At 34.7% G+C, this 24763-nt stretch overlaps 3 protein-coding genes and 1 pseudogene across 9 annotated transcripts; 1 reads left to right on the plus strand and 3 right to left on the minus strand.

Annotated features, from left to right (window-relative positions):
• Positions 1–209: 209 nt before the first annotated feature.
• Positions 210–8344, minus strand: LOC110809231 (uncharacterized). Of its 5 annotated transcripts, XM_022034996.2 has the most exons (14): positions 8187–8344; positions 7821–7932; positions 7523–7610; positions 7331–7430; positions 7172–7245; positions 6914–6985; positions 6649–6726; positions 6319–6443; positions 5988–6060; positions 4929–4990; positions 4467–4844; positions 3582–3684; positions 1615–1843; positions 210–492 (listed from the first exon to the last, which is right to left on the minus strand). In XM_022034996.2, exons 2-13 carry the CDS (start codon positions 7913–7915, stop codon positions 1643–1645), a joined length of 1449 nt encoding a protein of 482 aa, XP_021890688.1. In that variant the 5' UTR covers positions 7916–7932; positions 8187–8344; the 3' UTR covers positions 210–492; positions 1615–1642. The 5 variants fall into 5 exon arrangements, 4 of the variants coding, with proteins under 4 accessions (XP_021890688.1, XP_021890685.1, XP_021890696.1 ...); XM_022034993.2 differs by lacking the exon at positions 8187–8344 and having other exon boundaries at positions 7821–8125; XM_022035004.2 differs by lacking the exons at positions 1615–1843; positions 8187–8344 and having other exon boundaries at positions 7821–8126.
• A 1342-nt stretch (positions 8345–9686) lies between these two features.
• LOC110824822 (uncharacterized protein At4g37920) lies at positions 9687–13912 on the minus strand. 2 transcript variants are annotated; one of them, XM_088223220.1, is made up of 6 exons: positions 13640–13912; positions 12778–13166; positions 12184–12352; positions 10903–11147; positions 10496–10683; positions 9687–10217 (listed from the first exon to the last, which is right to left on the minus strand). In XM_088223220.1, exons 1-6 carry the CDS (start codon positions 13791–13793, stop codon positions 10058–10060), a joined length of 1305 nt encoding a protein of 434 aa, XP_088079346.1. In that variant the 5' UTR covers positions 13794–13912; the 3' UTR covers positions 9687–10057. The 2 variants fall into 2 exon arrangements, with proteins under 2 accessions (XP_088079346.1, XP_088079342.1); XM_088223216.1 differs by having other exon boundaries at positions 12778–13190.
• A 166-nt stretch (positions 13913–14078) lies between these two features.
• Positions 14079–19588, plus strand: LOC110815210 (electron carrier/ protein disulfide oxidoreductase). The gene is made up of 8 exons (XM_088223212.1): positions 14079–14361; positions 15359–15504; positions 15591–16911; positions 17158–17213; positions 17315–17548; positions 17654–17945; positions 18374–18570; positions 19242–19588. The coding sequence occupies exons 3-8, from the start codon at positions 15697–15699 to the stop codon at positions 19393–19395; spliced, it is 2148 nt and encodes a 715-aa protein (XP_088079338.1). The 5' UTR covers positions 14079–14361; positions 15359–15504; positions 15591–15696; the 3' UTR covers positions 19396–19588.
• Positions 19589–19847: 259 nt separating this feature from the next.
• Positions 19848–21721, minus strand: LOC110815211 (putative glycerol-3-phosphate acyltransferase 3 pseudogene; annotated as a pseudogene). Its single transcript, XR_015819710.1, has 2 exons — positions 20942–21721; positions 19848–20838 (listed from the first exon to the last, which is right to left on the minus strand). The product of XR_015819710.1 is annotated as a putative glycerol-3-phosphate acyltransferase 3 pseudogene (transcript).
• Between the last annotated feature and the right edge of the window lie 3042 nt (positions 21722–24763).

The raw sequence follows: 24763 nt of genomic DNA on the forward strand, positions 1-24763 counted from the left end.
TAGGTTGTCTAAAAAGACATTATAGTCAAAATGACACAAAACACTTTTATTGAAGAGCCAACAATAATCAAAATCTTTACACCCCAGTTGTGTTATTCGACACGCTCTTCTGATGAAGTTGCAACAGCGACAATCCAGCAGCGTATATTTTAAACTGAAACATGAACTAAACAGAAGAGATTGCTGAAATCTAAACAAAGGGAGCTCACTTTTCTGAAAATCACTTTGTTTCCATTGAAATTATATACAGGACATCTTAGTTAAATGCAAAGGCTGTTATATATACATTATTGTTTTCCATTAAAATAAGGAAAGAAACCTAAAGAAAATAAAATAAAGTGAAAAAATTGACCTACACTAGTTTATGTATGCGTGGATACCGACCTACTTATATTTCCATTCAATTTCACTCGAAAAGAAAAGAGGTTGAATTTACAGCAATACCACAGACCAATCCTCAAAGCTCACTTGTCATTTGGATCTTGGCAAAACCTGGCAAAACAACAACAAATTATTCGAAAAAAGAAAAAAAGAAACTGAGAAACTCCAGCAGAGAAAACATAATCAAATTATGCCTAAAAATTTGAACACGTACAGAAGACTAATCTGCAGACAACAATGTCTACCCTCATACAAATGTCTAAACAAGAACAAAAACAGATCAATTTTTAACTAGGTCCGCATGCTCACAGAACATCATAATATGGATGACAAGTTAGCAAATTAAAACGATCATGGCAGATCTTGTCCACAAATTTGACCAATATATTGGTTCCTTGTTTATGCAATATACATATTTTCCAATAAAATTGGGGCTAAGAAGATTTGAAAAAGAAAAGAAGGAATTCCATTCACAAGATCAAAGGCAGTGCCAGCTCAAGCGGATACTTGCAGGAGATAAGGTGTAAGAGATTGGAGGTTGGGAGATTTGTACATGAGATCTCTTTTGGAAGAGGCTTATGCTATTAATTGGACTATCTTCGAATCATATAGTAGACAAAACAAAACTAGAAAAAATTAATTTGCAATAGAACCTATTCACATACACGTGGTGGATAAACACTTCTTCAGAGGGATGAATAAGAAACAATTGAAGTACAGAAAAAGATTCTCATGTTTTTTTAACTCCATCCTTATACAAGGGGAACATAACCGAGGCCTGGAACCCACTCAATTTACAGGAAAGAGAAAAAGTACCAACCACTTCTACTAAGAGTGGTTCGTTTCGGAATTTTGAGGAATATCTTCAACAGTGTATTTGAGGGGGTAGAAGAGGAAGAAAAAGAGAACTGTCAAAGAAAAGATGCAAGCATCAGAAGTCAGAACACAGCAATGTACATTGCAACACAACTCCTAGATCTTAAGATTGCATGTATATGTGCATGTATGAATAAAACAAACATATGAACTAATGGAATGAACTCCAAGACAGCTTTGAAAAGCCTCTCCAGCTTTGAAAAGCCTCTCCGCTTTTGTAATAAAAATATAATATGTTTGTGTCTCTGTAACAATTTCCAAATTTTTATGCCAGTCTTGTTTCCCATCAAGCAAAATTATCAGGGCTATGCATGTGGCAACTTGTCAAGAGTTAGATGTGTCTAAATGGTAACTTACAGAAGTAGAAGAATTTAGTAACAACAGGTCATTTCTTAGTGGCATCAATAAACATGGCCCTAGTCCAATGCTCAACATCCTCAGTTTCTGATGGTGGAGGTGGAAAAGTAGGATGCTCAACAAGATCCCATCCATCAATAAGGCTTTCATTTTTCCCAAAATCAGAAAGCTGAGTATCAAAAAGAAAACTGGCAGCTGAATTTGGGAAGTTGTTCTCATTTAGGTTCCTCTGCAGAACAACATGAAAATATACGAATTCACAACTTATAAATGAAATTATATAGAATGAAAATCAACCTCAGATTATCCTAGTGTTATCTTTCTTTTTTCATGATCTATAAGAGACTTATTGGGCCAACAAGTTCTCTCACCAAGAAATCTTCTCCTTTCTCTCCAATCGCTCATGAACAAGAATAAATTATTTGCAAGTATTTCTACACAAGTAACCTAACGAAATAAATTCATTAACACCCAGCTAATGTTTAACCTTCCAAAATTAGATAACAACTTTTTAATTGACATCGTTGTTTTCCTCATTGTTTTTTAGAAATAAATAAATAAATAAAGGCTTCTAAAGTCACATTCATGAGAGATATACCTTGCCTCTACATGTCCATGCAGCAATATTGAGAACTGCATATTAATTGAGCAATAGGTTGTGATTTCGGAGTTGATTTTGTTCAGGGATTCTCTTACTAATGAAAAGGATTCTCTTATTAAACATTTTTTAACATAAAGGATCCTCTTATTATACTTATTAATCATGAGATGGTGGCAACTAGCTTGGTAAAAGCCCTTTGCGACCGTGCCACAAACGCAACATAAGAGTTTTGTGGAATCATGCGTAGTAACTGGCAATATGTATAGCCAAGATATTAGAACACAAAAAGGAAAAAGAGTCATAATGATTCCATCTAAAAATTTTGGATCTAATCTCCTCTTCTCCCCCATCCATCCCAGCCTCTTTTCAGTCGCACTACCAATCATAAAACAGCATTTTATTCTTGACAAAGTGACACCTAAAACTGCTAAAATCTCCAGGTGCCTGTAGGCTAGTGCCTAAGAATCACTTATCACAGTTCAATTAAAGATTTCAAATTTCTAAAACAACGTTGGGTCTTTATCTCCTTACTGCCAGCAACTTTTAGGAATAATCATGACGTGCACTATACATTTTTAATTGCATCAATTTGCCACACTTTTTTACTATTTCCAAAACCCTATTTGCTCTCAGCGAATGTTAAACTAGGATGACTGATAGCTATCTTTTTTTTAGAACTAAATATATTGAGAAATCACTTATAAATTCTATAAAATAAAAAAATTTGTCGTTAACTATTTTGCTTTAGAACAGTTTAATTTGGTTCATCAACTTGCCTCTTGCTTTCTCCTAACCAACAGCCAAGGAAGTCTATTTATTTTGTGATTGTGGCTATCTTCTGTTTTATCCTGGGTTTCTCATTTGACCATCCTTTCTACTTGAGTCCTTTTCATAATTAAGTAGTTTCTCTCTTTTGCCTTAAATGCCAAATATTTTCATTCTGACTTGGGTGCTTGGAATGTGTTATGCCATGAAATCAGTGAACTAGAAACCTAATTAACATATTTTTCCTAATTAAACTTAAAACCAAAAAACCTATGCCAAAACAGATTTATGCCTAAGGAGAAAAGCCACTTTCTTCTTCCTCTTGTCTGACCCATACAACTTCCTTTTCCCAATGACTTGATCTGCCACTTCTAGTGCAATGCCTTGTCTACTGATTCTGGGGCATAAAAAAGGGGATAGCTGTTAATTAACTGCTAAATTTTGGACGGAACAAGCTAACAGCCAAAGGAGGGGTTGGAAGATAGAGAATGTGAGGATGCAAATTAATGTAGGTAAAGATTAACAGTGCCTATTGAGACTGACCCTAAAAGTGCAGAATGTAACTGGATAAAACCAATAACGTTGGAGTCCAGAGTCATACTGTTACAGGCAGTGCATGAGCACTCTCCAATAAGGTGCTAGATGCAATGGTTGAATTCACATCCCATACAGATTTGTTCAACTGTTTAACTTGCTTGCATGACCTGTGAATCAAAAGATAAAGAATAATATAAATTGGAAGCCAAAGATTGCATAAGGTGTTGTACTATTAAATTACTCAATGTCCATGAAATCTTTCAGAAAACAACCGATGACCAATAGGAAAAACATTTTTTCCTTTGCAGGGAGAAGATAGAAACTGAAAACACGAAAAGACCTAAGATTACATAAGGTGTAGTAGAATTGAATTATCCAAAGCTCATAAGGTTTCCAAGGAAATTCCAATGAGCAATAGGAAAAACCTTTTTCCTCATCTCGGAGAAGATGGAACATGAAAATTCTAATTATCAACAATTCAAATGTAAAAGAGCTAAGGCAAGCGGTTTCCAAATAAAGCATATGTCATACTTTTTTGTTAAGGCTACATTTGCAGCAAACGGATAATTTTTGTGGAATCTATTTGGAAAATCCATACATTCAACTAAAAGAGAGAAAAAGATTTATCTAAAACGATAAATCTGAAAAATTAAGTTGATTCAATTCCATTTAGAATTTTATAGAAGGTTAAGTGTTATCGTTTTCCAAAAGAATGTTTATATTTTTCCAGTTGAAGTATGAATTTTTAAATGACTTCCACAGAAATTGTTCATTTGTTCAAACATAACCTACAATTTGTTCTTGAAAACATCAAGAATGCTTGGACTCTGCCCAAACTTGACTGCCAGCAATAATCAATTTCTAAAGGAAGTATACATTTACTTATCCTTCCAGAACCAAAATTTAGGTGGGATCATGATCACAGACAACTAATGCACAAGAAATATACCTTGAACAAGCCATTTTCAGGGAAAAAACAGATCGAACTTCCTTTGGTGAGGATAGTATCGCCAACAATTTTGCAAAAGCTTCAAAAGTAGTGGCTTCCGAAGGAACCTCAAGACATAGAAAATTGTAACAGTAAGATGTTAAACATGCCACACTTTTCTTGAGAAGAAAAATCCCTTTCTGCAAGTCTTGGTGTGCTTCAACAGAATGCGGAGAGGCGGAGTACTTGAAGCTACTACTTCCAGAAAAATCTAAGCGGGGTTTTCTGTCTGATTCCATTGAAGCAACACCGAAATTACTTGAACTTCTATCAGTCCATGAATTTTCCCCACTACTGGAGCAATAATTTTCACATGGAATAAAAAGGGGATATTCGTGGCTGCAAGACACGAACTATATTCAGTCACTCAAAAGCAACAGCTCGTGAATATAATGCATTAGGTAAGAGTTCAGGAAAATATACCTTCGAGAAGAAGGACGTGCATCCCAATAAGAAAATCTTTGCCAAATTCGTGAGCGAGAAGCCTGAAGAAAAATCAAAAGTAAATTCAATAAGAAAACATGTTCATGTATTATCATTTAAGCTCTAAAGTACCTTTAGAGCCGCGGAACTTTTTTCTTTATCAAGAAGAAGATTTTTTAAAAGGAAGAAAGGACACACAAATGGTGGATTAGGTATCCACAAAAAAAAGAAAAAAAAAAGTAGACGGGCTAGTTAGTCAGAAGAATAATAGGTCAATCTCTATGTAGAAGTGGTGAAGGAACATCCATAAAATGTCCTTGGCCTTAGCCCAAACAGAAGCCAAAGAATGAACTCTATCCCAAAGAATTGGAACAGGCAACTCATAATTCCAAAATATTCTGTATTGCATTCCAACCAAATCATCAACATTCCAGCAAAGACAGCCCCAAACCAAAGATTTTTGTGCTCCTTCCTCGGGCCCAACAACACCGAAGAGAGAAAACCTTCCACCTTTTGAGGAGAAAGCGGACACAGCCTCAAAACTTATCTGCCAATTTTTTGTCTAGGAAATTTCGAAGAACACAGAGCAATATTAGGAAAAAAAAAGTAACTGAATAACTACTTAATTTTAAGGAACCAAAGTCCTTTCAGGATGAATATCATAACCACTGATATCTGTCAGCTTGTAATAATGTAACAAGAAAGGCTCTTGAACACATTGTTACGTTTCTGAAAGAGAAAGCTGCCTCTTCCAACAAATATTTGTAGAACCTTCTAAATGGAAAAAAGGTGGTATAAATATTTTCAGAACCTCCATGAAGCTTTAAAAAAAATCTTTGAAAAAGATATTTCCAAGATAGAAGCTTGTGACCTATATCTTAACAATAGAGTCTAATAGAACTATAGTCTTTTCTGTACTGTTATTGAGTCATCATCGGATGCAATCTTTATCCAGAATCAACTTGAAAGGCTGATAAATCCCATTAGCTTCAAAGAAATAGAAAACCAATTTCATCTAGGGAACTTTGTACTATAGAACACTGGGTGAAACATGCTTACCGCAAAGCCGGTGTTATGAAGTGCAGGAGCAGCCAAATAACGGGCAACAAGATTTAGAAGTTGTACCATGTACCTGTTGCAACAACTAAATGTGAGACCATTAAGCAACTTAAGAAAATGTCTAAGAATGAAAGGCCACTTTAGTTGGAAGCCTGCTGTATGCTGCTTTATACAGTATAGATAACTGTACTTTTTTTTTTCTTTTGGACGAACTATCAGTAACTGAATGTCAGCATCAGAATAGAATGATCATAAACTTGTTTGTATCATTACAGGGACTTCTCTAACATATGGATTTCTAGCTTCGAAGAAAAGAACAAAGAAATCTTACCCCAAAGAAGCTGCAAGCTCTTCCAAAGGAACAGAGCGTGGGTCAAGCCCTCTTGGTAAGCGTGCATTACAAATTACATCATACTGATGACTGGATCCATCTTTTCCCTTTCCATCTATAGTCACCTGAAGAATAAAAAAAGATGTAGCTTACACTAAGCACCATAATTCATGAAAATCTCATGCCCACACTTGAGGAGAGGAGGACTAGCCACAACATGCATGTAACTTATGCATTCAAAAAATAGTTTCCTTATTATTGAGACATTCACATTAATCACATTTACTTGCCACTGGAGATGATAAAAAAGTTTGTTTGTGATGCTCTTACCCGACGTTGAGGAAACAATTTGCATATCTGCTTCATGACCACTGATTGCTTATGGAGACGCTCAGAGGTGATTGCCATCTGCATTCCAGAAGATTGTTTATAAGTATAAAGTGTGGTTATTCACAAGGAAAAAAGGAAATAAAAAATATCATTCCTAGCAAAATCTTCTGCAGACCAGATAATGCATAATCAGCATTACAAACCATTAACCGAAATGCACAAATAGAAAACATCACATCAAAGAGAATCTGAAGTTTAGCCTTACATGGCCAAGACTATGAGTGCAAATAAGATTAGGATAGTACTTCTCCAATTGCTCGGACCGATTTTTCTCCAGCTGCAAATACAAAACTGATGTAAACATCTTCATTCAAGTTGAAAGCAGAAACCTATACCATATGCAAAACCAATGCAGAAAACATTGCCATTCAAACTCAGAGCAAAAGACCTATATGGCCACTATTTGCAAATTCACCATCCCCTTGTCATGAAACAGAATAGAAATAAAGGGACATTAGACTACCAGGCTCTGAGCTGATTCAAGCACACCAAATTTCACTCTCAAATCATAAGACAATCTTTCGATTTTAGCCCTCCCTGCAAAAGTCATCATTCATTTAAATAAAATGTAAAATAAACAATCGGAAGGTAACAAGCAACCAAGATAAAAAAACCAGCAAACCTTGCAGTAGTCGTTCTCTATTGTGCCGAAGCTTCTCCCTCAAATTAGTAAGCTTTTCATTCTGAATCACTCGCCAATTTAGCTGATCATCGGCCTTCCCCTGTTGAAAAGTAAAACTTTTAGACCCAAGAAAGAGTCCAGAGGTCGTAACAGATTTTCTTAACCAAACCGTCTGTAAGTCAGAAATCCAACCTTTGCCACAAGCACATCACTCAATCTGGAATATAAAGCATCACGACGATTCTTCAATGACTTTAACAAAGTACTATACTCGTTTAATCTGCAGTGAAAGAGAATAAAATATGAGATGGAACACGACTGATATGGTAACTATTTCCGTAAGTTATGGCGTTTGAAGCTGCAAATTCACCCAAATGTTAATACACTTTACCTAATCAAATTCAAACAGGTAGTCAATCGGAAAAAGAAACAAATTGAAACCCATGGAAGTTGTAGGGCACGGAGAATATAGAAATCCAAAAGAACTCGCCTGTAATTGACACAAGCAGCGCAAATAGAAGCGCGATTCGAATTTTCGCAAAGAGCGCAGTTACTGGGTTTCTTGGCCATTGTCCAATTCCTCATCGCCAATACGACACAACCTGCGCATTCAACCCCGCAAAACTCCTTTTAGGAAAAGAAAAGCTGAACAACAAACATAATTAGAAGGAAATCAACAAGCGTCTCTGTTAAAAGATTGCATCGAGGAGTGATTCTTTAGCCAAACGAAAATTCCGTTGAGCTACGAAGTTTTCGAGTAACAATTTATTAGAGATTAAATGGTAATTAATTTTGAAAAGAAAAACATATTAAATAAAAATTTATAGTAGATTCCTTCTGAAGATAAATAAATTACCGGGGAATTTTGAATTTGTGAGTAGTCTGACTTGGCTGGTTAATCAAATTAACAGCTATGCAAGTTCCGGAGTCACCTCAGAAACGTGCGATGCAGTGGGGAATGGAGGATTCGAGTTTTTCCTTTTTTTTTGTGTGTGTTGATCTGAAATTTGAAGATTGAAGCCGTAACTTTAAATTTAATCTTTTAAAAAATTGATGAATATTTCTACGGATAAATTATTTAATGTTTCAAAATCTTTCATTATTATCTAATTCTTAACATTTTTTACTTTATAATTTAGTTTTAAATATTTTTATTTATTTTAAACAGTCCAATTTTCTTTTATTCCATAATAAAAAAAAATTAAAACTAATTATGTCATAGTCAAATAATATAGAAGATATATTTAGAAAAGACTTATAATATATTGAATTATGACATCATTAAAAATGGATAAAATGTACATTTTTTTACTGATTAGTGGACTAGAGATGAAATCTTATTTTTTGCATTTAGATTCCTCTCACTGCTGATATTTTTAAGAGAACCGTTTAATCTTATATGTTTCCCGATAAATTTTTTGCATTAGATTGAATTGGAATTTCCATTTTTTTTTTTGTCTAAGTTTCAAAATGATTCATATTAGAATTAAACCTAACACTCAACATTTTGATAAACCAGTTTGATCGTATACATACGGTAAATTCTCGATTAAATCTATGTGTGCTTTCTTGTTAGTGCTAAGTACACAAATACAAAATTCCATTAAAAAAATTATCTAATTCCTTCTTATTTTTAAACAAATTTTTAATTTATGTGAATCTTTACCTCCAATCGACTAATTATCAATGTTGAGAGGAAGTATCGATGTATTATTAATTACGACAATTGTTCTACATAACACAACAAACAAAGAGCTCTCTTCATGCTACTCATGACTGCATCATTGCTAAACATGTAAAGAATAATTTAATTGATAATAAGCATTCTAACACTTCTTTTTTCTCTTTCTTTTAACAGGTGGCTTATGTGGAATTTAAAGAAGAATGTTACCTCTCACTGTATTGTGGAAGGCGATATTCCCTATTTCTGGTTGGATCATTTTGAAGAAAAGAAATAAGGATGTCCATCTCTACATCGAATGCAACTATGTCATAAAAAGACTAGGTAACTTTTGCTATAATTGTGGCACCTTAGACCATGACCGAAAGGAATGTCATTCCTCCAAGGCTGCGACAATCCATACTTCTCTACTTCTTTGTTACGGGTATTAGCTTCGAGTAGAAACACCATTCTCTGCATGTTGGCCTTGAGGCTATTTGTACAGAAGAAAGAGACAGGACCACGATGGAAAACATGGGAGATGCTCCTCTCGCAGGCCTCAACCAAATCTAGAAAATGGGCTTACATTTTGTAGTCATTCACTGTGACTCATTTCTTAATTACGCATGGAATAAAATCCTGGTTCTTCAAAAATAAAAACCTACTTCTTTGTAAAACAAAATTGGACCAACATACTTAGCAAAAATCAGCATTTACACCTTATCAAATAACTTAGTAAGTCATAACAAAAAATTAAATGTTACACCACTATACATTTAGATATTTGTCCGCTATCCCTTCCTAACTTGTAAGGACCAATGACAAATCACCATAGCAGTTGTTCTAGTTATGTATTTCTCCCTAGCTCAAAGTGAGATTTAAATATATGGATAGAACTCATTATCCTGGTGTTTAAACTGGGTGTCACAGAGACTTTATCTCCAAAGGTTTGCAATCAAATTTAGGGTTGATGTCATTGCCAAAACTCCCATGTATATTGTCGGCTGCTGCTGCTGCGGGACCAAATTTACTATGAGTACTTTTTATAAGCACGATATGCACTCACATCACATGAAGTTCTTTTTAACTAGTTGATTGAGTTCCTCCAGCTTTTTGATGATCTTAGGATTCATTAGGTCTCTAGCTTCACTTATGAGAGTACCTTCCCTGCTAAAATAGTAAGCATCCAACATGGACCTTATCCAGTTATGGAGCTTCTCCGGTGTCCTACAAGAAGAAATAAAAACCCTGTCAACATGTTCAATGGAGAGGGAATCACAGGAATGAACAATAGCAGCAGTTTTTTTTCCTTCTTTCTAAGATACTAGCTTGAGTGCCTTCTAAAGATTAAATAACGCCACCAACTTTACAAGTAAGAGCCAACATAATTATTAACCAAAAAGTTCAAGATAATTAGTGACAGCAAATTTTGTAATGCATGCATACTTGGACTTTCATACAAACTTGAACTTTTTTAATTGGAGCAATATATTTTCCAAACTCACGTGTATAAGTTATCGACATCCTTCCCTTCAAGCTCTTCCCCAGGAGTGAATGCATCTTTTAGTGCACATAAACGCTCCTCAGGATCCTCGATAGTGAGAAGAAACTTCAGTATCCTAATTTCCTTTGGCATTAGTCTTTGAAGATTGCCTCTTGCTGTCATGTACAAATGATACAATATATCTTTTACCTGCAATGACCAAGCACATCAAGTGAACAATCATTACAACTTTCATTTCCCTCTACTCTGTACCGGCATGAATAAGAATAAAATCAGATCATTTGTGAACAGTTGAAGATCCACAAATGGCCCAGTCGAAGAAAAAAACCAAAAAGACGATTCTTGATTATTAAATAATTATGTGAAGGGCCAGCCATTATCGGACTTCAGAGGCTGGCATCACTCTACCTCTTCTTTCATCATGTTTGACTCCTTGGCAGCAGACCAAGCTTTTGTGATCATCAACACCAATGCAGAATCAAGTTGATTTTTCTCGGCTAAATTGTCTATCTTCCTGCAAGCAGCATCTAATGAAGGGGAATTCATGATATCTTGGAACTTCAACTCTGCAGTATTCAGTGCTTCAATATTTTCAGTTGCAGTGTCATAGGCTTGCACAGCAGCCAAGCACATGTTCCCAAGCTTTGCCAATGCTAGCAAATAGAATGAAATAAGTACTAATATCAGCATTAACTACATAAAAGGCTAAGAGATTGGGATAATAACTGCAATTTCAATTGGAAAAAAAAAGATAAAGAAAACCAGAACAATTTCTGTAATCAAGACAACTCTATGGATGACAATCAAAGCACTGAAGCACATTTATCTAAGTTTTTGATGGGTGCCCAGAATAACACAAGAAGGATTGCACAAAAGTTTCTATTTGTTTGGGATAGAAAAACCCACACTTTTCCTTTTTTATTTCTTATCTCCTCATCCATAATCTGATGAGGGTTTAAATAGGAATGGAACAACTACTTCTCCCTGCTATCCAGGGAGCACGACGGCCAGTAACAGCCAACAAAATCTCACAAAAGGATAAGATAAATGCTGGAAAAAAAACGGGGAAGTTGGTGCCGAACAGTTTGACCAGATCTTGTTGGGGTTTTGCTTGCTTCCATGCTACCGGAATCAGAGATATTTGGGATTCTTGACTGGGATCCTTGCTGATCTTCTGGTTGTCTCAGTTTTGTTACATAATTTCGGTGAATGAAAGGAAATTGAAGCACTAGAATACGTTAGTCAATTCGATTAATCTGCAATTGATGAAAAATAAGGGTTTCTAAGGACAAGCTCCAGATGTACATCACACCATCCATCAGCAACCTCACTAATCTAAATACAGGTCCCGTATTTATCCCTGAAAGTATTTATTCTACAGTCTACAACTATGTTATACAGCTATTCATCCAACATAGGTTCCTCCTGTCACTAATAAAAGAGCTTTACTTTAATCAGAGTTTCAAGTTTCAACTACAAGTCATATACCACAGTCATATAGACACAAGAAGGTTACAATAAATCAATTAAGCCCCTTTTATTTTTTTAGATAATTAAGGCCCTTTTATCAAAGAAGTAAATCAATTTGGATACAGACAGATGATACTGGATTTCTATAACTGCATTTCTTGTCACAGAAACCAGAGTTGCCTAGAAGGTTATCTAAATAATAAGAATTATTAGCCTCACCATTCTGTTCAGCTGGGTTGTCAAGGTAGGACTCTGCTACAGTATGAAGATGCATAAAAAATTCTTTCGTGAAATCTTTTCGGCGCTTGGTAACAACTTCGTTAATTTGTGAAGGGGCCTCTTTAATCACTTGAAGAAGTTCATTATGCCTTTGAACATCGTTATCAATCTACAAAAAAAGGGCTCTGTAGTAAGTAAAGATGGAAATGGCAGAAAGTTAGGTGTTTTGAAAACAAAACACATGTAAACTCTTCAGTTAATCTTAACCACCATCTCAAGGACTGTATTATCTTGACTTTTTTATCCTTTTTTGTTTGAGGAAAGAGCATTGTCTCTTTGACCAGGCAAAATTACTTCCACGAACTTGGTCTATTCAAAGTAATTGGCTGGGGAATCAATTAGACTAAAGAAGTTCAGGTGAGGGCAACTAACTCATCATTGTGATAACATGGCATTAGTATCAGCACTTCACAGTATGTAGTAAATGATAGAAGGCAGGCACAACATTGAGACAATAAATTCATATTTTAAAAAAGTAACTAGTAAACGCTTTGGATTCTCAAGATATAGGCCATGAAATGTTATAGAACCTACCTCTTTCAGCTTCCTTCCAAGCCGCAGTAGCTTATGCTTCATCCCTGGATCACTTTCAGCATCTGCTCGATCCTGGCATCGATTGTAGAAATGGGGTCTGATGTTGTTCCATTCTTTGCTAAAAGCTAGCAACCTTCTCCAGTCAGTTGGAGTAGGTTTGTCAACCATGAAAACCTCAATTAGCTTGTCACACACCTTGATCATTTTCTGATCATCCAGGCCTCTATTACCATCTTCTTCATCTCTCCTCTCGCCATCACTCCTGGATTCATCATGACCAGGCATGCAGTCCAAAGAATTTGACAACCGTATTTCCTCCATACTGAACTCATTTTGCACAGCCGTTTTATCACCGACAACAGCATGAATGGAGAATCGCCATGTCCTTCCTGGATTAACCAGCCAAAAACAACCTGAAATTACACAACGCTCACAATTTACACACGCATAGCCACAGCAATTCTTATGACATGAACCCTGGAGGAAAAAGTTTCAATAAACTTACAAAGAACATCACCTATGTTGCAAATCAGGCCAATAAAGAATCCTCAATCAATCAACAGTCCGTCTTAGTTCTTAATTGTAAATTACTTTCTTTTGGATACAAGAAACGACCAACAACTGACATGTATTCTGAAGAGAAGAGCCCAACCAATTGACACGTAAACTATGCAATGTACAGAGTTATAAGAAAATAAAATTTTCATTGATTTCAGCATTCGACAGCTAAATAAAAATTTCAAACTTCAAAACTTCTCTAAAAAAGATCTACTCTATCCTGGTCCTCCTATTTTCACAGTAACCAAATTGGAATCTAAGATTCAAGCAAAACTAATGAATAAAAAAAAAAGTAAAATTTCACCTTTTTTCAGTTTAGATGTAATGCAAGAATTTGGAGCCGAGTTTCTGGTAAAAGAAAGGGAACTACGAGCATACCTAGCTCGAGAATTTACGATATGAAGGTAAATAATTGGAAAAGAGGGAGATAGAGGAGGAGAAGCGCAGGCCAACTCCATACGAGAGCTGTTCAAAGATTATCGCAGATTCGCTGAGTTCTAAGCAATGAACTTGGAAGGGTTCAGGAATACGGAATCAAGAACCAGGTGCTTGGATGGCTCTGTCACCAGAAACCAGGAGGCTACTGCTATAGAAGATCTACCCCACAAAACGGCGCCGTTAGAAACGTGGTAAAATCGTAATATTTCTAATAACGAGGGCTATTTATGAAAGGGACCCAATCTACCTTAAAGGGATGGCCCACAAAGAAACAAAAAGTCCAACCCAGTTATTTGGTTTTCAACCCACGCCCACGGACTTCCCGCTTCTCCCGTTCGTTTTCTCCCCCCTCGCTGACACTTGATTTCATCCTCTTCCTACGGTTTCTTTTGAATCAATCTCCCATCGGACAATCAAAACCCCCGAAAAAATTATTACAATCGTAACTTCTCTCTTATTTATTGCCGTCTTCTGTAACTCTCTCCAATCCAGATCTTCTCCATTAACTCTTTCTTCACTCTTTACTTCCTCTCTTCTGTTTTCTTTTTCTCTTTCCCTTCAAACTCAGAATATTACGTTCCCAGATCTGTAAGTTTTCTTCTTTTTTCACTGAATTTATGTTACTTGCGTCTATGTTGTTTTCATATTTTTCGTTGTTCTGTATAAGCCTGTGAAAGCCCTAAAGATATTACTCTGCTCATGAATTTGACCATTTATGTGCTACTATTTCTCACCATTAATGTGTTATCTTTTTCGTTTACTTCTTTGGTCATGGGGATTCGCGTTTCTTTTGCTTGATAATCAGAAATCTTCGGGTTTACGGTTGATAACATGGGAAAAAAACTGAGGGGGTTTACTGCCTTTTCGTAATTCAGATGTATCCTGTTGTAGAACATTTGTTTCTTTTAGTTTAGTTATTATAAGTGTTCGTCTGGATTAGTATCGTACTTTGATTTCTCCCAGACCATCGGTTTGAGACATTTGCACGTTTAGTTTAGCGTCAGATTGTCTCTCTATACACTTCTCTTCAATACTTTTGAGATTCTACATTTCCTTTAATCACTCATTACCACCTGCTGTGCTCGTCATTCAACGGAGAAGGGTTGATAAATCGGTCAAGATGCAGTTGAGTTATTTTTTCCAAAAAATCTCCTGTTATGGGGGCTTTTAGCAAATTGCAGAGTTTTTTATCTTGATTGAGTCAAAGTGTAGGTTGAAGCCCACACCATTCTTTCAGAAGTTTTTACCCTAATTTATCATACCCGTTACCATAATTTTTTCCACCTTACCTGAATATTGTGATATTCTCTTTTTTTTTTGGGGGGGTTGTTATTGATGACAATATGTACGATTGCTTACAACAATCTCTGAGATGTCACGGGAAGGCATATAGTGAAAAGTCTAGTTCATTTTGGTTATGGGCGAAACAGAGTGTGCCTACAATTGGCTTTTCTTTGGATATAGCCTTTGAGTTTGATCTGTCAATCCTTTTTTGTGCTAATTGATACACATCTGATGTAAATTTACTTCATTTTTTTCAAGCTTTATCACATTAACTTTGGCTTGGGTGGTGCGTCTAATGCAGATTAGAGAAGACATTTGTTGACATCATGTGATGGAACTCCTGGATGTTTTCTGGCGCACTTGAAAAACGGCTAAAATTATTTGAAAAAAGTTTGTAACCTGAAGGCCGAAAGTGAAAAGTATTACTTTAACAAGTCAACTTGTTTGGTATGGATTTTGAATTTCATTATGAGCTTATTTATATTAATTGTAATTTCCCGTGGAAATTGTCTGAGCTTTTGTGACCTTTGCAGGAATGAACTGTAGGCTTGTGGATTTGTAAGTTAAAAATTACAATGATGAACACCATTTAAGAGCCCGATTAGCAAGTTGGACCAAAATAATTATTTTGTTGGAATCATGGAAACAGAGAACTCCATTAGGAAAAATGTAGCAGATACTCTAACTGCTGAGAACCACGAGGAGAATAAACTTGATATTCAGAAAGATGATGGAACGGTATCTGAAGAGGTAAAGTTTGTCAATATCAACGAGAATGTCTGTCAGTTAGACAGAAATCATGAACAAGAACCTGTTGGCAACGAGATGTATGATTCAGAGACTAGAGAAGAAGGGGCAAAAATGGACAGAGATGCTGAAAATGTCCCTGAGGGCACAAAGTTAGATTCTAAAGTTCACGAAGGAACAAAAGAAGCTACAGGGGAAACTCTTAATGAAGAGAAAGAAGCAGATCCTGTCTTTGATGGAACAGAAGTTCCTGGGATGGAAGCTAACCAGAGTAATACTAATCTGGAAACTGAGGGACCTGCTTGGCCTGAGAAGGCTTTGGCACTAAAGAATTTTGTAAAGGCAAAGAGTGCAATTACAGTCACAACTTTTCTGCGTCGCTTATCTGGAAAGAGGGATAATCTTGAACAGGATATACCTGTTGATGAAACTAAGGAGGATTCAGATCCCCCAAAAGAAAGTGGTTCCCCCAAAGATGGTGAAACAAGAGAAGTCTCCCAAAAACCAGCAGAGAAATCTGCTTGGAATCCACTAAGCTATATTAAGATTACTCGTGATGCTGATATAGAAAGCAAAACTGATCCAAGGAAGGAAATGATTGAAGCATCAGCACAACTGATAGTGATGAAAGGAAGAATTATACTATACACAAGGTTAGGGTGCCAAGATTGTAGAGAGGTTAGGTTACTTTTGCGCAGAAGGAAGCTTAGATATGTTGAGATTAACGTTGATGTCTACCCCAGCAGGAAGCTGGAGTTAGAAAACATTGCACGTTCTTCTGCTGTTCCTAAGGTGGTTTTTAATGAAATAGTAATTGGAGGCTTTAATGAGCTTAAGGGCTTGGATGAGTCAGGAAAGCTTGATGAGAAAATTGACTATCTGATTAACGAAGCACCATCGTTTGAAGCCCCTTTACCGCCTCTTTCTGGCGAAGATGATGTCTCCTGCAGTGGGGCTCTTGATGAGCTAGCTCTTATTGTTCGGAAAATGAAGCAATCTATTATTATTAAGGATCGATTTTATAAAATGCGCTGGTTCACCAACTGCTTTTTAGGCTCAGAAGCTGTGGATTTCTTATCAGAGGATCAGTACTTGGAAAGGGCAGACGTAAGTTATTCTATAGCTATTTAGGTTGCTTTTGCAGAAATTAATGTTGATATTTTGAAAATGGTATTTCCATATAGTGTCTCAGGAGTGCAGTGCATGATGGGTTTTATATATTGAATTGTCTGAAAGAACAAATGAGGCATGTCAGAAATGGAAGTTACATGATTTAGAATATAATATTGTGGAAAGATACTATTCTTGCAAAGCCTCTTTTTTTCTCATTTATTTTTCTGTCCCATGGAGCAGGCTGTTGAATTCGCACGAAAGCTTGCAAGCAAGCTCTTTTTTCAACATGTTCTTGAGTAAGTTCCTTGCTGTAGTAGTAAAGTATTTTTTATCTTTGCTTGTGTTATTATGCAAATAACTTGAAATTTGTCGATTTTCCTTTTATGATGCATGTTAGTGAGAATCTATTTGAGGATGGCAACCACTTCTATCGGTTCTTGGATGATGATCCCATAGTGTCATCTCAATGTCAGAACATTCCGAGGGGTTTAATTGATGTGAAGCCTAAGCGAATCACAGAAATTGCATCAAGACTGAGATTCTTGTCTTATGCAATTATTGAAGCCTACACATCAGAAGATGGAAAGCATGTTGACTACATAAGCATTCATGGAAGTGAGGAATTTGCAAGGTTTGGAATCCTTGGTTGTATGAAAATGTTTAAATTCTAAAGTATAATGAATATCTTTTTGTTTTTATGCTCAAACTATAACTGTTTATTGCAACATCTGCTTAGGTATTTGAGAATAATTCAGGAACTTCATAGAGTAGAGTTGCAAGATCTATCAAGAGAGGAGAAGCTTGCCTTCTTTATAAATCTTTACAATATGATGGCAATCCATGCAATACTTGTGTGCGGTTACCCAGTTGGAGCGCTAGAACGAAGGAAGATGTTTGGAGACTTCAAATATGTAATCGGTGGATGCACATATTCTCTCTCAGCTATTCAAAATGGAATATTGAGGGGCAACCAGAGACCTCCATACAATATTATGAAGCCATTTGGGGCAAAAGATAAACGTTCCAAGGTAAGATAGCATACAGTATTATTCTTTATTATTGAATTTCATGCTGTAACAAAGGAAGTTAACTTGTTACATGACCATGGTGGTTGTTTTATTCAACAGAAAAAATCTAAAGCTTTTGGCTCAAGGGAGCAGGGCCTTAGTTTGTTCTAAAACTCTCTGTAAAAGAGATGACTGTTATTTTACTTCTTCGCTTCTTTTTTTACTTCTTGTTGGAAGGGGGGAGGGGAGGTGGAAGAGGATTTTTCCTTTCTTGATTTGCCCTCAACTTGCTGTGATGGAAGGATTTGTTTCATAATAACGAGTATCCTTGTTATTCTTCTAAGATGCCAGGCAAAAAATGCTGTTTACTTGAGCCTATCCTTGTCCAATATAATTAGATACCCTGTTGGAAGTTAATCTATCTCATACCACTTTATGTTCTCTGTCAGGTTGCTTTTACCTATACAGAGCCTCTAATTCATTTTGCCTTGGTTTGTGGTAACCGATCTGGTCCTGCTCTTCGTTGCTTCTCACCTGGGAGCATTGATAAAGAGCTGATGGAAGCAGCCCAAAATTTCATACAAGGTGGAGGACTTACCATTGATTTTAAAGAAAAGGTTGCATATGTTAGTAAGATCTTGAGATGGTAAGTTTTTCTTTGCAGGTTCTTTTATCCAAAAAAAGCAGTTTGCTTTGTAGGTTGTTTGGTCATACTTATGAATCTACCTTTTGTATTTTGTTTTCATGCATGAAAAAACTTACATGGATATGGCTGAAAGCGGTATTTGATTGCATGAGTCAAAAGTTGACTTATCTTTTTTTTAATCAGTGTCTATTTGGTGAGTTTTTGTACCTTTGTGATGGTTTTGATGTACACTATTTTAATCTGTCTTTTTTTGGAAAATTTTCTAGCTTTTTTTTCAATGGAGAATGAACGTTATGATTTCATTTTAAATTTACACTTTTAGTAGTCTAAAGGATAATATTTTCCAAATATTAAATAGCTTTAAAAGATTAAGTTTAAAGTTAAATTTGTATTAAAAACCAAATCGCCACATCTTTTCCCCCACAAGTTAGGTGGTTATCCCTTGGCTAAATGCAGTTCACGTGTAGGAGCTTTATGCGTAAATAATCTACTTCTCTGAGGCTTCCTAAATGACAGTATGTTTTGCTGTCAAAACCTATAATTTAGCGCCTGAAGTTTGCAAATTATGAGAATATTTCTGTTGCCTGTAATAAAAGCTAGTTTCAGTTGTAACTCTCTCTCCCAAGCTGGTTGTGGTTGTTTGATGTTGGTTTCTAAATTCTATGCCTCAGGTTTAGCGTTGATTTTGGCAAGAATGAGGTAGAGGTGCTGAAGCATGCCTCTAACTTCTTGAAGCCAACAGATGCAGAACCTTTACTGGAGTTGCTTGCTAATACTCAGTTGAAGGTGATATATCAACCTTATGACTGGGGAATGAACTACTGATTCACTCTTGCTCTTTCTCCCCCCCTTATATGGTACATATATTGTTCATACAGATTCCTCTGGTATACAAACAACTAGAATACATAAAAATTACATTCCTCTGACATACAAATAACTAGAATATATACAAATTATGTAATATGTCAGCCTTGTGAAAGCATTTCTCGAGTTTCAAATATTTCAATTTGTGGAATTTTAGAAACTCTCTCTTCTTTTTTAACTTCTGGAGTTGGCTTTTCAACTGTTGCTATTATAGCACCTTGGAAGCATCGTGCTCTGAGAGTAATTTCATACATTTTATAATAATTTATTTGGTAACATTGTACAGTAATTGAATAACAACACGGTTAGTATATATAAAGTCTTAGGTGGTTACAAATCATTTTCTGAGTGAAGATTTCTTATTAATTTTCATTTGACGATATTAAATGATTAAAGAAACAGCCTTGGGATTAAAACTAGAACCGTAAGGAGCAGCACAAATCAATAATTCATATTGAGACGTACAAGGTTCAATTTAGACACAGGATTGTCACCTTACCTTACCAACTACATGGTTTAATATTTTCATTAAATATGCTATTATATTATTCCATTGTTACCTGCCAAAACCATGTACTTGTCCTTCCTTGTAAGATTAGTGCACTGAAACCCTAATGCATTGGCAATCTCTTTCTGCACATGATTAGCAACCTCAAACCTTGTTTTCCCACCAGATTTGCATGTGTGGGAGGCAGGCAACTTATTGAGAATCTTGATAGAGTAGACAGGATGTGGGTTCATCAAGTAAAAGGCTGGATCTAGGCATTTGAGTCCACTGGCGGTGGAACCATGGAACATGGTAACCTGCATATCAAGAGCAGCAGGAACTATCTCATCAGTCATCTCTGCAAACAGAGGACTGAACCTGAGGAGATAGGGTTCTCTGCAAGTGGTTCCTTCTGGGCACACAACAAGGTCACCCTGACTCAACATCTTCTCCATAGTCATCTTGTCTTTCTCTCGATCTCTCACTAAACGGACGGTCCTGATTGGGGAGATCAACTCATTGAACCTACTTAAACTGTATGTGACTGCAGTGAGAGAGTTCATGAGACACAGAGAAAGACAAATTGGGTCTAGTAGAGTTCTATGGTTGCACACGTACAAGATATTATTAGGATTGTGTTTTGTAATAGTAGTGGTAGTAGTAGAAATAGTGATCCGCAATCCGAACATGGCTAGAGCAGGTAGAGACGCCTTGTAAGGTAATAAGATGGGAGTAATTAATCTGAAGGTGAAAGCTAGAAAGCCAAGTGGAAGCCACATGAACATGAGTAGGGTCTCAAGTGGGGTTGGCCTGAATGCCAATCTTCCGTCATGGAAGATCAAAGGTTTTGGATATCTCTTCCTTGGAAGGGTTTGCCAGCTCCTTTTCTCTGCTTCTGTGACCATGTATATCTCCTGTTCAAATTATAATAATGCACGTTACTGCTCCCTCGTGATTGTTAAAATAAAAACAAAGTTTGGTGGTGATGATACAGGGGGTGGTACCAATATTACCTACCTTGCAAGAAGAGAAGAGTTGTTGGTCAATGGACTTATTGGATCCATCTATACAAATAACATTACATGACATTATCTCATCACCGAGAACCTCATTAACGACATTCCTACCTGTCGTTTTGGCTTCCATAATCCCAACAAAATACCCATTCAACACTTTCAACTCTCTTCCAATAACACCATCAACTCCCATATAATCTTTCAAGAAACCTTCCACCATGATTCTTGGAAACTCGGTCACCCCCACCTTTCTTCTACATCTCATCATCACATCAAACCCTTCATTCCCAACATCTTCTAACAAGAACTTGTGCAGAACAGAGGTTCCCAACCTAAACCTGTCCTTTTTAATCCCTGCAAAAGATACAAACACCATGATCTTCGTCCCCCGCTTCTCTCCAACCAGCCAGATCAAAGGGTAAAATAGTAGCAAAACAAGAGCTCTTAACACCCCTCCCGCCTCAAACGCCACCAACATGAAATACGGAAAGTAAGAAGACGATTTTAACAGTGCACCCTCTAAGTTGAAAATCACTGAATGGTTTGAAAACTTGACGAGGCCGGAGCTGGTGGGTAATTTCTTGAATGTCCTTTCGTACTGGGTCTGATCATAATGATATTGGGACTTGAGAAGTAGGAGATAAAGCGAGAGTACTGATTTCTTTAGTACGATTTTGGAGAAGAAAGAAAAAGCTTTCATCATTCCAGTCTGCTGCTCCCTAAGATGTTCTGCTGAGCTTTTGTTGTAAGTTAAATTGAGAATGGTAGCTAGCATGGACATTTTATAGGCCAAATATCATAATTAATGAACAGGACACGAGGGGGCAACACTGTTCGACGTACACAAATACATGTACAGCTATGTGTATATATTTACTTACACGTACATAAGACAAGGTGGTCATCATGACTTTTTTGTTATCAGCTAAGAACAATTTAAATACGTGTAAACTCCAAATAAGCCTTAAAAATCTTATTGCCCTAATTAATCCCTGAAAAACCGTTGCCTGTCTTATATCGAAAACAACACGTGACACCTCCACACGGGCTCTTCCTTATCTCTTTTATTTACTGCTTTTCTTTAAATAATAAAATTTTATTTAATCATATTATCAAAAGGGCCATGCATCCCCTTGAGGCTTAGTTTAAGATGTAAATTTTAGGTTTTAACTTCTTTTTAGAATAAGATTAATATGCATTGTCTCGTGCTTAAAAAAATAATGTGTGTATCAAGAAAACTATATAATAAGATTAATTTCCCATTTTATATCACTAATTTTTCAACTTTTAACAATATTGTATCTTGTTTTGATTTCAAAGATTGTAGTTACATTAGAATATCTATTAGTAGAATATTCAAATTTCATTCTCTATTATTATTACTTACAATGATTAGCTTAGTTAAGAAAGCGTATCCTCCAAATTTTTACAATTTATATATATACTCAAGACATTGATTTCTGACATAATTTTACAACAAAAGATTCTATAATAATACAATATATATATATATATAATTAAATTACACCAGTGCGAATTTTTGCATAATTCCTAATAAAACTCGCATGGCAAGTCGATATTAAATATCCCAATTCCGGGACATCAAGTTAGTTAATAGTTACTAATTAATACGCAACCTATCCCTATTGTATTATTTAAATATTATATATAATTACACACACACACATATATATATATATAAAGTTTAGTGTAGGTATTATTATGTCAAGTTACATCATCAATAAAATATTATTTTTCAAAAATTAATTTGATAGAAACTAATTTAATTATTTTTGAGTTATGTATTTCAATTATATATTTAATTAATATAATTCAATAAATATAAAAATATATATGGCATATAATTAATTTAATTATTTATGTGCACGAAATTTAATATATATCATATATTAATTTTTAACTATCATATATCTAAAAAAGTATGAGAAAAAAATATTTAAATAAAAAAAAAACAGCATAAAGATTTGTGTGGTTTCTATATAGAAGTTGAAATATATTAAATAATTTATATTGTTTGAGAGATTTTTTTTTTTTTTTTGTAATATGTATTTAAATTTATTATTATTGATATATATTGTATTTTGATATTTTTTTTCATTTTATATTGTAACTAGTAAGTACTATTTAAATTATAATAATAATAATAACAATACAAATATAGATAATTAATTTATATTATTTATATTAAACTAACGTAAGTTTTTATCTTTTATTTAATATTTTTTTATATAATCTATTTTAGAAATTCACCAAGGAATCAAAACAACATATTTATTAAATTACGTCATTTATATATTTCAACAATTAAAAAACATGTACGAAGAATAGCATGTATCAAAAAAAAAAAAAACTATACACATATATATATATATATATGTACATACTTCGTACGTAATGACATGCATGCACACTACAACAAACATGTACAAAATTGAAAAATCAATAGATTCATTAAATGAAAAACTTGAATTAATAAAAGAACCGACTTAATTAATTTATGTGTTGACGTCTCATATTTTTAATTCCTTCACTAATATATAAGTGTCTTGATCTTCAACAGGAAAAGCGAAATAATAATATCTTTAGAAAATAAAACTATTTGATAAATCACATCTGACATTGATTTCTTAGTAAAAATTAAATAATTCGAGATTTTTAAATTAATTTTTTTTTTTAAATATAGATCACAAATTTAATGAATTTAAAGAGTATGCTATAATAAATAAATAAATAAAAATTAAAAACTTTATGATAATATGTAACGATATGTAGTTTAAAATTAAAACGATAAAAAATAATTTTAAATTTTTTAATAAAAATTTACACATTTTATTAATCAAATAATACCTATATATTCTCATATAAAACAAAAAAAAAAATAGATAAATAAAATTGACAGTTATTTTAATAAAAATAATTAATTTAATTTGAGATGTGTGACCATATATGATTTTCCATCCAGTTTGTGGTACCGAAAATATTGTTGTCTCGAATTTTATTTTTTATTTTTTTAATTTGAATCTTGAAGATATAGATTTCTTGTTTAAGTAGCCTGTACATATATGCATGTGGCCCTGTATAGCTAAATGAGGATTACACACACACACACACAGAGATATGGATGTAATATATACATATATATATATGTGTATATAATAAATTGTGGCATGCAGATGGGGCCTTTTTGGGGTGGCGTGGCGGTCCAAGAAAAATAAATAATTTGTATGGGTAAAGAGAAATATTAATTATTAGTGGTAAGTAATTGTGGTAGATTATGTGTTGCAATCAAATTAGTTTGTAATTAATTATGGAATAAAGCTAACTGTATGAAGGCAACTGGTAACCCCAATTCATATTTTGTTGCCCACATCTTTCTGCCCTTTAAAATTTGCTACTTGCAGTGGCATCACCCCACCAAAATACTAAATGTTCAATCAACAACTACGTTATAAATTGGTACTTATAAATACATACAATATTATTATTATAAAATAATAATAATAATAATAAGACCATATACTCTATTCAACTCAGTAATTTATAGTAAACACAAACTATATATTATTTTTAAAATAAATTATACAAAACCCTAATGAATCCACCCATTAATATGCAAACATCCGTTGGTAAAATCTAAAATAAAAATAAATATAAAAAATTAGGTACACATGGGATTAAAGTAAACCATTTTTTTTTTTTTTTTAAATATCCGGCCTTGGTCGGAATGAGAATAATTCATGGTTGGGGGAGATTCAGCCAAAATATTGGCACGTGTTCTACCCTACAAGCCGAGCTGTGAGGC

The sequence above is a fragment of the Carica papaya genome, chromosome 1 (genome assembly GCF_054855325.1).
Source record: "Carica papaya isolate Zhongbai chromosome 1, ASM5485532v1, whole genome shotgun sequence".
Classification (NCBI taxonomy): Eukaryota; Viridiplantae; Streptophyta; class Magnoliopsida; order Brassicales; family Caricaceae; genus Carica; species Carica papaya.